The following is a 12,483-nucleotide window of genomic DNA, read 5'->3' as shown; positions in this document are numbered from 1 at the left end:
TCTCCATTGGATATTGTTGAATAAATGAGAGAATGAATGCATTCACGGATCCTTTTTGCACAATGAAAAATTACTGTTTCTTGACAGTAAATCAAACAATGGTTTCTTTAATTACCAACTCTTCATAATGGAGCAGGGACATGATCAAAAACCTCAGTCCTTTCTAGTACCTACAGATTTTAACAATTTCTTGAAATAACCACTGAAAATAAACTGCTACTTGGAAATTACAGAAAGGCATCTTGAGGTCACAGAATGGAATTTTAAAGGCCACTGTGACCCATATTTAAGATATTTCCTCCTTGTTAGAGAAAACTATGAAAACTGAATTTTACAGTATAGAGAGTATGTGGCTACAAAGTCTTTTAAAAAATATCCAACAAAAATATGAATGTTTTACCTATATATTAAACATATAGATATAATACATATGTATTATATATATTATACATATATAATATATATACATATTTAATAAACTTTTCAGTAGCTTGTGGCTAGCATTAAAAGCAAGAAAATGACCTAAACGTCACTAGAATATTCTAACTGGAAGTGATTTTAGAGATTATCTGGTACAATCCCCTAACTTTATATTGTGGAATATGAACTTCAGATAACATGCGAAACTTGATCCAAGCTTACTCACCTAATTAGCAATCTCAGTAGCACTAATCTGTGGATTTCCATTTTCCAATTTAACATTTTTTGTAGTATCACATTGGGTATTATAAATACATGTCAGTTCTTCTAAGCAATTATGTAAGAACTACAAGGTTGATAATCTATGGTATTTTTAATTTCTTTATTGTCTAACAATTTGTAGCAAAAAGACAGAAAGAAGTGGCAATGAGAATTGGCTAATATTTTAACTGATTTAAACTTTTTTTCACTTCCAAAGGAACTCAAATTTCAAAAATGTACTTCAGCGTTCCATAAGGAAAAAATAGAGTGCACATTTAAACCCCAAATCACTAAACATGTGGACAATTAGTAAATAAGCGTGTGCACTTTTTGCCATTTCTTTTAGACTCCAGTCTGCAGTGCAATTTGCATGCGAGGATATAACCTGAAGACACAAGTATGGAGCAGGAAAACATGCCCCTTAGCTTCACATTGCAACATCCAAACCGGTTGTAACTGTGACATTGGATCAGATCCAGTTAACAAGAATAAGGTAGGAAGCTGTCCTACCATGAGGCATCTAGACAAGTGGAATCCAGGCTAAATGGAAACAACAGTCAATGCAGCAGTAGCCATTTGTTGTGACTGCAGCAAATAAAACAGACAAAATACACAAAGGAGTTCCTCACAAAAGAAAAATAGAACCAAATGACAAAAGCCTTCACTTGAATTAAACACTATACAAAAATATAATCAATTCCAGACGGCCTAAAATTGTGGGAGCATTCATTTAGAAGAGTTCTGACCACACAGCTCAGCCTTTTAAAAAGATTGCTTTAAAGAGATTTAAATAGAGATTTTCTCAGCTTTTTGAATATCTTGTCCTATTAATAATTAATTCACTGACATTCATCTCAGAATGCCTATTTGGTTCCCATTAATCAATCAACAATTATGCATTATGAACCCAGGGTTTGCTTCAGAAAGGTTGAGGGTGGAGTGTGTAACTCACATATTGAGCATCTGATTGTTTTTTAAATATTCAAAATTTCTTAAATTTCATTTATCTGCAAACAGCATTAGTTTCTTGAACAAGTACAACTGTACAATGACAAACCACCCACAAGTCAAGGTTACAGCAGAGTCCTTGGTCCATAACAGGCATGAAACTAGGCCTCAATGTCTCTCCTGAGTTCTACTTATGGTAATCTCTTAATTAGTAGCTTTTTCCAAAATGTTCAATGGAAGGTAAGAAATAAGCCTAAAACAACAAAACGAAAACTTTTAAGACTATACAGGAGCCAATATTTGCTGCCTCCCTTTGTACTATCACCTGTATGGGAATGGGAGAATAATGCAATGTTTAAACATGGATTTCTGAGTTCATACCCCTTGGGAATGTCCTACCTTTGCGACCTTGAGTAAATTATGTCATGTCTCTTCCCTCAATTTATTGCCCTGTATAATGGAGTTAATGACAGTATCGTCCTCGTAAGATTGTTTTGAGGATTAAAGGTGTGATGCATGTGAAGGGTTGAGTCTCTGTTTGGTAGATAGTAAATATCCAATAAATATCATCTATTGCTATTACCATAAAAAAGGTGATAGCAATTTATAACTTTGCTGAAATCTGAGATCCTCTGTAATGTATGCAATGAAACTTAATAAACAGGAAACTGGTGCTTATTAAATAAATTTCTGCTAAGTTGATAAATTATTAGTGTCAATAATGCTCACACAACAGCCTTATCTTGCCACTTTCTTAGCAATTAACACACGCAAAACTTCTCAGCACTAAGTATCACCTCATCCTAACCAAGGAAAAGAGGAAAAGGTCGTTTTGTTCTTTAGTTGGACTCCAATGCTAGGTTTTAGAGTTTCAATGTACGGTAATGTTGCCATTTCCCCCTCCATCTATGCTTTACCAAATCCATTAATTTACAGCCATGCTGAAACTCTGGACAATAACTTCAACATAAGATTTATATCTTTAATTTCCTTTTCGTGTAGCAACAGCAAAGCACATACATCTGACCATCCTTGACTCTAGGACTTGGAGCATCACACAATTTCCAGTTAAAAAACGTTTAGAAGAGAACATTTCAGGAACAAAGCAGCCTTGCTATTCCAACCAAAATATGATGAGGCTTATGAGGCAATCTGCAGTAAAACATTTTAAAATGTGTTATTGATAGTAGTAACTAAACAACATCTTTATGAGAACAAATATCAGTGGATTGAGGCAATTTGTTGCTCTTAACAGCAACGAACATTCAGGAACATTCTTAACAGCAACGAACATTCTAAGCATGTCTGTTAGAAGCCAGACAGGCTTCTAACACTCTGAGGTAAGTGCCTTTTCTCTCTCCAGCTTACAGATGCGGAAACTGAGGCACAGGCAACCTGATCCCAAAGTTCAAGATCTTATCCAGTATCCTACACAGGGATGTTGTGGTTTTTTTATAAATGTTACAGTCATCAAGAACAGCACACCTATATTCTAGTAAAATGCTCCAAACACCAAACCAAAATCTCTGCTTTGAATTTTTTATTTATTTTTATTTTTTAACTTCTATGGGCATGGAGAAAATAAAGAAACAGCACATTTTGCAAATTAAATACAGTACATAAAGAAACCAGCTAATCATTCCTACCTCAAGTCTGTCTGTCCGCATTAATTTCTGTGCAGCAGCTGCAGCAGCTGCAGGTACAGGGACCCCGGGGTTCCCTGTAACCAACATGGGTGCGGTCGGCAAGATTTCTGCTGGAACCAGGCTTGGGGAAACAGGTCCCAGGTAGGGATTAAAGGCTGCTGATGCATTGGTGGCTAAGCTTGGAGCAACTGAAAACATTGGCTGAAAAATAAAGTAAAAAGCAAAATTTAATATGCAGGTTTTGATTCAAAGTTGATATATATATATATATATATATATATATATATATATATATATATATATATATATATATATATATATATATATATTATTCCATCCATCCACAATCTACTCTTCCTTCCCTCCTCCCTCCCTTCCTCCAGTTAATTATGTGTTTATTTATTCTCAATTCAGGATAAGGATGTTTTTTTAAAAAGCATTGTCAAATCAATGTTTTTCTATAATATAATAGGTAACATATCATTACATTTTCTACTGGAAGTTTGAAGCTTGGGGTCTATAATACTTGCAATTTTTTCATGAACATTAGATCAAGTCTTCAATACAGAAACTTTTTGTGGCTACCTAATCTTCATCTTTGATGTAATCCTAGAAACTTGTCTAAGAAATACATTACATAATTGCTGTGTCATATGTACTTGAAAAATCCGTTTACAACTGTTAATAGGTTGCAAGTGTCCTATTATCTGGAATAAATAAAGCAGAACTCTCAATGTGTAACTGAGTTTCACAGTCAATGCAAACTGTGAATAAACCTCCTGGGATAATGTGAAAGGTGATGATGACACCACTCCTTTTGAGCACAGAAGATAAAGTGTTTGGAATATTCACTGGTTGCAGGGTTTTCTGGGGGCAATTATAAAGGTTCCACCAGCCTATCACACCCTCGTGAAGTATTTAACAACAAATGCACCTTACTAGGGAGACACCATTCTGAAATATGAAGTCTGAAACAACACTTCGAAGGACATGTTTGTGATTGTTTAAGGGGATACATATGGAAGCACCGAAGAAAATGCTCCCAGATAGAATTTCTGCCAGAAATGCTTTCATGGATATACGAAAATGGTTTCTATTTGTTGATACGAAAATTTGCTTACCAGGAAATAGATCTGTTGTTGATAGAATTAAATAATTTACCTGAAATCTACTCTGACAATTTGCTTTTCTGGTTTTAAAAGCATAACCCAACACAACACTTTTTCATCACATCGGTGATATATTTTAAACTTCCTAATTCAACGGAGTTTCAATTCTTGAAGTTTAATGCTTTGTGTAAGAATATTTGTTTCTAAAACACAGACACAAAACTGAACAACACCCCAATAAACTTTAATTACACACACACACACATACACACACACACAACAACTACTAATGGACAAAATGGATCCCATTCTTTAAGGTAATTTTAACAATTTATTTTCTTTACCCAGTGGTAAGGAATAGAATCACAGAAATCTGTTTTAGAATATTGGTTGGTGTAAAAGTAATTGCGGTTTTTGCAATTTTTTTTTTTTTAACCTTTTAAACCACAATTAAAAGGTTAACCAACCTAAGAGAAGGGACATTAGAATGTAGCTAATTCTTCCCTCTGAGAGGACTGAGAAGTTAAATGATCCCAAGAATATATAGTATTCACAAGAACTTTGGAGTAAAGTTTTATGCAATTAAGATGTATATTACAAAAGTAATTCTTATAGCTCAAAAGAAGTATGTTTAAAAAAAACCTACAAGATATTTCTTTTATCTAGTTTGGCCCTGACTTATCCTGTATTTGTAAGAGGAAAATGGAATTCAAGTACTACCTTTTTCTTAGGGCAGTGGTTCTCAACTGTGATTTTGCCTCACAGGGGACATTTGGTAATGTGTAAAGACATTTTTGGTTGTCACAGCTGGAAAGTACGGCAGCATCTAATGGGTAAGAGTCCAAGGATTCTGGTAAGCGTCCTACAACACACGGGACATCCCCTCTCAACAAAGATTGATCCAGCCCCAAATGTCCATAGAGCTAAGGTTAAAAATCTCTGTCCTAGGGATGCACTCTTCTCTTGACCTCACAAATCATTTTAGGACAAAATCTTTGCAGCTAGCATACACAGTCTTACTAAGAAGACTGTGGAAAGTAGAATATTTAATACATAATTTGATGCACTTGGGAGAAGAAACAATATATCATAGATAGATGCCACTGATACTTTCAAGTTAAAATAATTATGCCTCCCGAGTATTGTTTTAAGTAAATGCCATGGTTAGTTGGCCAGCCAGGTTGATGGCTCTTGCCTGATGAAGTGGCCTGAAGAAATACTTCCCAGCCCCAGGACCCTCCCTGGACAAAGCAGACCTTCTGACAACAGGAACCTATCCAAGCTTTCCAGATATTAACAACTCATAACCTGACAGAAACTGGGGCCCAGGGCAATCTCTGCCCATCAGTTACTTGAATAGTAGCTGATTTTATGCTGCTCCACTGCCTCCTGGCTGCCAAGGCTGCAGCATAACAGGGGTGACTGACCTGCACAGTGAATGTATGCGGAACTTGGATTTCTACTCAGAAATATTCAGGTAACACTGATACTGTTATATTGTCTCAGATCCACTATGTGAAATTTCAGCCAGACCAGCCATCTATTTTTTTATTAGATATGTAAGAATTATAGAAAATTTAGCATAGAAGACTAAAATACTAGTTTAGAATACAGAGAAGCCAGGTAATGTCATTCCTGTTTGTATTCTATTGCTATAAATTAACAAGTATTTCCAGATAGTGCATTTCTAATGTATACTTCAGAAAGTTATTGAGATGTTTGTATCACTGTACACAATCTACTATAATCATTAAGAAGCACAGGTCAAATTTACCAGCTTATTTGGAGGCAAGAAAAGTGTTTGTATTTTAAGAAAAATTAGATCAGTGGTCAATAAAATTCGGTTTTGTTAAATCTCATTGAGTAAAACACATGCATAATCTATAATGCATCTGAAACAGCAATTGCATATTACATAAAAAATAATACTCCCATTAGATAAAAATATGGATTTTACTAACTGGCAACAATTTCCCCACTGGATTGTTTCTATAGAGTTGTCCTGTGAATCGATTGTCGGAGCCAATCAATTTAGCTGAGAATATTCAAATTTGAAGAATTTTAGGGCATTGTCCCACTGTACATTCTGTAGCAGCTTTTAAAAATCTGAAACATCAACTATTCAACAAGCATTATCTCAAATTGTTCCTTCTCCAGATAAGTAGAGCTATTTGCTAAACAGGCAGGCAATCAATAATAATAGCTCTATGCTTTGAAACTTGATTCCAAAAGCTGCCAAAAGAAAAAGTACAACATTCTTTCATTTCTTTTGAGTTTCTGTGACTTAGTTACAACGCTTTTTTGAAGAGCACCTTGTGGGAGGCAGGTCCCTGCTGGCCCCATCAGAGTGCCCTAATCGGATTAGTAAGCACTTGAACTGGTGCACTGCTGATACTCCATTCCAAAGGCCATCCTGCAGAGGATTCAGCAGAATCGCAAGGACGGCTATGAATGGTATTAGCAAGTGGTACCCTATTTAGTCTGAAGTATAGACAGGGTAATGTATAACTACATAATCGGTACATTTGATACTGACTGCTTCCTTGTAATAATGATTTACAGACCTCTTGGTTCCCGGAAGGCAAAAGGAAGGTGAGCTTCTTATTGTCTTTTGCCAGTGAACATCCTCAGCAGAGAAAAACAAATTGCAAGCTAACTAATGCTGGTGCTTTTATGAGCCCATCATTTGTTTGTTTTTAAATAAGACATTTTGATTCCATTAAGGTAATGAGGCTTATTATAAATGAAAATGTTATTCAATTTCATATTACGATACTAGTTAAATGTGTGCAACCATGATTATTAGCATAATTCCTTCTATTTATTGTGTGCCAAGCATTGTGCTAAGTGCTTTACCTACGTTACTACATTTAATCCTTGTAACAGTAGAGTATAAACTCCAGGGGGCCATCACAAGCAAAAACTCCACTGCTTTTGTTTTAAGAGGGGTGGCAGAATATCTGTTCAGTATACTGCTAAATCTCCAGCACTCAGAATGATGCCTGGCATATGGTGGGTACTCAATAAATACAGAGGGTGCCCCCCAAAAAATGTATACATATTTAAGAAAGGAAAAAAAAACTGTATTAAAATTAGAATACTCAATATATACTGATATAACAAAAGATGAATACAAGTCGTGTGTATACATTGTTTTGGCACCCCCAGTATACAGTGAATAAATGCTTGAGTGAGGGAATGAATGAATGAATTGTAAATGAATCACAGCCTTGGCAGGTGCGTATTATAAGTCCCATTCTGCAGCTAAGGAAAAGGGCTCAGAGAGATTATGTGTCCATAGTCACAAAAGCATGGAAGACCTAGGATGTAGACATAGCTGTGTCTGATTCCAGGTGGTTCTGAAACCAGTGGTTCTCAGTGCTGGCTGTCCATTAGAGAACTTTAAACCCCGAATGCCTTGCCACTCCCCTCTCACCAAAATCTCTGGGGAAAGTAGGCAAGAAGTATCTTATGAAAGTTCCTGGTTGATTCCAAGTTCACACCATACATGGCCTTCTACTATTTTAAAACAGGAATAGGTTCAGTTTTCTGATTCTACATGAGGTCTCTAAGAAGACATGTTCTCTTATAACTCTCTTTCGAACACGGTTTCCCTCCACATTGAAGGCTGCTGCTGCCCAGTTCATCCACTGAAAGCCTAATCATGCTTTAAGAATCAGGACTCTTCGGCTGAAGTTTCCCCCAATCTACCCACACATCCCCACTATAAACAGGCCCTCTGTTCTCCTAGATCTCCTCATCACGCAAATTCTACGTTGACCATTACGTGTGTTTTCTTGATCATCTCTTCTACTGGAACTAGACTGCAGGGCAGTCTTGTGATCTCGTTTATTAATTTTGCATATATCCTATAATTGGCATCTATACAGGTCCTCTACAAACATGTGCTTAACAAATAGATTAATGGATTTGCTTGCTCACTGTTTTTCTCTGCCACAGAAACTAGCAAATGCATTAAATGTTTTCTAGAAATATAGTTGAACATTTAAAAAGAAATTTAATGTTATTTCCTCTCTTTACCTCAAAATTTAATTATTAATTTCTCTAGTAGGCTTATTTAAAAACTTTAATTTCTTTTATTTTTGTTTTGCAATTTTTGATACTGAAATTTCTGAGTTACCATGTTACCATGCTGTAATGTTGCAAATATCATAGGGGCCCTAATTTATTTTAAAACCCTATGTGAAACAGTGTTTATTTTGCAAACAATGTTGGCAATTTTTAATAAAATAAAGGGAGTACATACAATAAATAATATATAATTGGTATCTGCTGGGATTTACAGAACATAAACTTAAAGTCCGATTTGTCTAGATTTTCTGTGTGTGTGTGTGTGTGTGTGTGTGTGTGTGTGTGTGTATGTGTGTCTGTCTGTCTGTGAAGGTCAAACTTGCAAATAGTGAAAAATAAAGCTTTTTGTTTTAAATAACAGCACAATCAAGATGTATGAAACCAGATTTCTGGAAGGCACAACCCCATACTTGAGCTACAGTCTCTGTAAACAATTATTGAATATAAACATAGAGTTCAAAGCTAATGGGAGTTGTCAACAAATTCACATTTCAATGTATTTTTTTCTAGAAAGGTAGCATATGACTACAATGAAAGAAATACTGTTTTCAACTCTGTTTCTAGACTGATTTGCTGACTAGGCAAATTGAATGAACATTTGCTTTATTCTTAATTTATCCTTGGATACAGTTTTCCTGAAATAATAAACATTTAAATAAAGAAGACATAGTAAACAAATAATTCATGGGGATGTAATGTATTACACAGTATAGGGAATACAGGCAATAATATTGTGATAGTGTGGTACAGTGTCAGATGGTTGCTGGACCTATTATGGTGATCACCTCTTTAGGTACATATATGTTGCATAACTGTGCTGTACACTTGAAATTAATATTATATTGCATGTTAGCTATATTTTAATAAAAATCTTAAAAAATAAAGAAAAAGGAAAAACGATAGACTCACTCCTAGCCCTCCAAACAGAAAAGTATCAACAAATGAGACAGTCCCTAAGATTCAAGGCCCATTCTCAAGCTGCTTGAGGAAGTGCAGGCTCCCTGACTGAAACAGGCAAGAAGGGCAGGATGGATGAAATGTATGAAATACGATTCAGGGTGACTGACTTGGAAATATTTTACCAGAAACACTTTGGGATGAAATGGCCTTATCTCAACCACTAGTTGGATAAACTGGAAAGTAAAGCACTAAAAAACAATTTAAGAATTCTAGGTGTTCCTGGAAGGGTGACAAATGGTGACTTCAAAGCTTTCAGCATCCAACTGCCAACAAATACTTGGAACAGGAGGCAGCAGCAAAGGAAGACAAGTGACAGGCGCAGCAAAGCAGCTCCCAAAACTTTAGCTAAATCCAATAACTTGGAATTTCTCTATCCCTAGGCTACTTTAAATGCATGAAACACACAGGAAATTCAACATGAGTTATAGACCTCAAGGCAGCTAGGTGTGTTTATCTTAAAGGCAGCTGCCATCAGAAATTATGGATGGCTGAGGCTAACCTTTGGGAGCACAGGGAGAGGCAAGCGAGGCCACTTCTATTGGAAATCCAGAGCTCACATGCAGCTCTGCACAAACACTGGTTATGCGGAGCTTCTCGAGGGCAATGACAACCGCCTGAAATCAACAGTATTTCTGAAAAACAACTTTCAGGATGGACCAAAGAAACATACCAGATGCCTCCAAGTCATGAGCCACAAGGTGTAATCTACTGTTGGTTAGGTTGTTTGATAAATTATCGCTAGATGACCATTGCATCAAATAGCACATGGCAAAGTAAAGATAATTCTTTTTTAATTGCACTTAGGGAAAAAGCCCAAAAGGTTTATTTTTTCAGATTTGGATAATTAAATATTACAGGTCTTCATTTATCTTCAAGTTATATAGCTAGTCAGTAGCAGGGCCAGTCATATTAATTAACCTCTCTGAACCTCTGAGTCTTCGTCTTTAAATTTGGGATAACATTACCTACTTTATAGGATGGCTACAAGGATTTATGATACAAAAAGTACTGAGTTCAATAAATACCCCTAGAGTATTGTATTTGTCCCCAAAATATTAAGTCCTCTTTCTGATTCTTGGCTTGGTGCATTTCATTACAACCTAATAAAGTCCATAAAAACAGGAAACGCTCCTATAAATCCCAGCATTCCCCAAGTCAGCCTCATGTCTTGTTCCAAAAATCTTAAATTTATAGGACTCTTAAAATCTATAAGGAAATGAGAACCCAAACTGAGTGGCATAATAGATGTTTCCTGGTCCCAACAGCACCCTCACGAAGCCCCTGCCTGCCTTAGATCAAAGTCTGCTAAAACACATCCACCTCAGTGCCCATTCTATGCTGCAGTCTCTATACTTGGTCTTGTGCTCCAGTTCCTGGTTCCTTTGGATACTGGGGAATGTAACTACCATAAACCACTGCCTGTTATTCTCATGTTTTGGAAACTCCTTCCTTCATTCATTCTTTCACTTATCAAGCAATTTTGATTTCTGCTACATGCCAGACACAATATTAAATGCTTCCGAATCTGATCAGACCTTGCTAGCCCCTTGACCCCTTCGTGTTCCCCAGCTATTGTTTGGGGGCCAAACTGGTTGCCCTTAGAGAACTAAGATGCTTCACCTGTGTGGCTACAAGCCCTATCACTGTTTGGAAACTGCTGATACTCCTGGTATTTTGGATCTGCTCACACTGCTATCTCCTTTGATGTCCTCACTACCTGGTTTGTATCCAAGTTCACGCCATGTCTTAAACACTATCATCTGTACCAGTGGCCACTCTTTTTGAGTGACAAGCCTTTTCCATATTAGTCACCTGGCTGCTTCTAGCCCTGTTATAGTCCCTATTTGTAAGCCCAGCATTAAAGTTCCAGTAGGCAGCTGGTTATGACCATCTCTTTTATTTCTGAATCTCCGTATCATTATCCTCCTCAAAACAGGGCTGACTACAAAAGGGATCAAAAAGTCTCTGGTGGGGTTTTGAAGGCAAAATTCCCATATTAAAGCCTCTACCCCATTAAAACCACAAATGCTTTAAAATTGAATAATAAAAATGACTTCTATACTTATTACAAAAACGTCACTCTGCACAGAGCATATTTTTAGATGATGATCTCATGATGTCTCTAAAAGGGTAATTCCACATTCAAATCTAGTCATATCAAGGAAAATTAACATAGAGCCTGAATGTGCTGATGAAAATTAATGCTTTGACTAAGCTGAGAATTTTCCAACAAGACCCAGAAAATATGGTGATTTTTCTAACGGTTTCAAAAATCTGTGATTTAGTCATTTCATAAACAACACATATTTGTTACTAGTTTTTCAAAGCCATGAACATAAATGTTGTTTATAGTTTGTCCCAGAATTATGCATGTGATGACCCTGGAAATGGCCTTGAAAGTAAAACTCAAGGACCAATTCAGAGGAACTCTCTGCCAAGACCAGTACTGCGCTCTGCAGTCTGGGAATGACACGTGCTGATTTCAGAGGTGCTCCTGGTTACTGAGAGGGCAGAACGTGCTTTAAATGTTTAAGTGGAACAAAGGATCTCACATCAAGGAGAGACCTTCTATCAACTAAAGTAGTAGCCACCCCAAGGCTTTATCGGATCTTTGAAACTGTATGTGAGGGCCAAGTGTCAAAAAAGAATTCTTGTCCCATATTTTTTATGCTAGAGAGGAGGATTATGACTTAACTTTTTTTAAACCAAATGAAAGTCTTTATGCTATCCCAATATAGACATGTGAAATTAGCAGATACCACAAAGATAAATTTAAGATATCATATTTTAAACTGAGCCCCCATAATGGAAAAAGAAAAAAAATATATATATATATCAGGTTAAAACAAACACAGAATTACAATATTCTCTCACCTCAACTGTATAGTATTGATAATTGGTATCACTGCCGATGTGATATGGAGATCCCTCCCACCTCGAAATGCAATCCCCCCCTCTTTTTTGGAATGATTGGTGCATTAAGTTCTAAGAGAGAATAATAATTACATTGAGTTCAGGTGTTAAAATGTATTAGGAAAAAAATTAGT

At 36.2% G+C, this 12,483-nt stretch overlaps 1 protein-coding gene across 27 annotated transcripts in view; it reads right to left on the bottom strand.

The window, feature by feature from the left end:
* The window catches only part of MBNL1 (muscleblind like splicing regulator 1), a 194,889-nt gene that overhangs the window by 27,310 nt on the left and 155,096 nt on the right, over positions 1–12,483 (bottom strand). For 20 of the 27 annotated variants that reach the window (XR_012494390.2, XR_012494394.2, XM_019731998.3 and 17 more), the window contains 2 exons: positions 12,311–12,421; positions 3,276–3,476 (listed from right to left, as the gene is read on the bottom strand). Coding sequence is in view for 25 of the 27 variants with exons in the window: in XM_019731998.3 (XP_019587557.1) it covers positions 3,276–3,476; positions 12,311–12,421 (312 nt within the window). In the remaining 2 variants the exon portion in view is untranslated. The remainder of the gene's footprint in view (positions 1–3,275; positions 3,477–12,310; positions 12,422–12,483) is intronic. The other 7 variants (XM_074326722.2, XM_074326733.2, XM_074326720.2 and 4 more) reach the window with 1 other exon arrangement.

The sequence above is a fragment of the Rhinolophus sinicus genome, chromosome 17 (genome assembly GCF_057876585.1).
Source record: "Rhinolophus sinicus isolate RSI-liver-muscle chromosome 17, RSI-T2T, whole genome shotgun sequence".
Taxonomy (NCBI): Eukaryota; Metazoa; Chordata; class Mammalia; order Chiroptera; family Rhinolophidae; genus Rhinolophus; species Rhinolophus sinicus.
The sequence above is the reverse complement of the archived record's forward strand: the minus strand, read 5'-3'. Positions and strand labels throughout refer to the sequence as shown.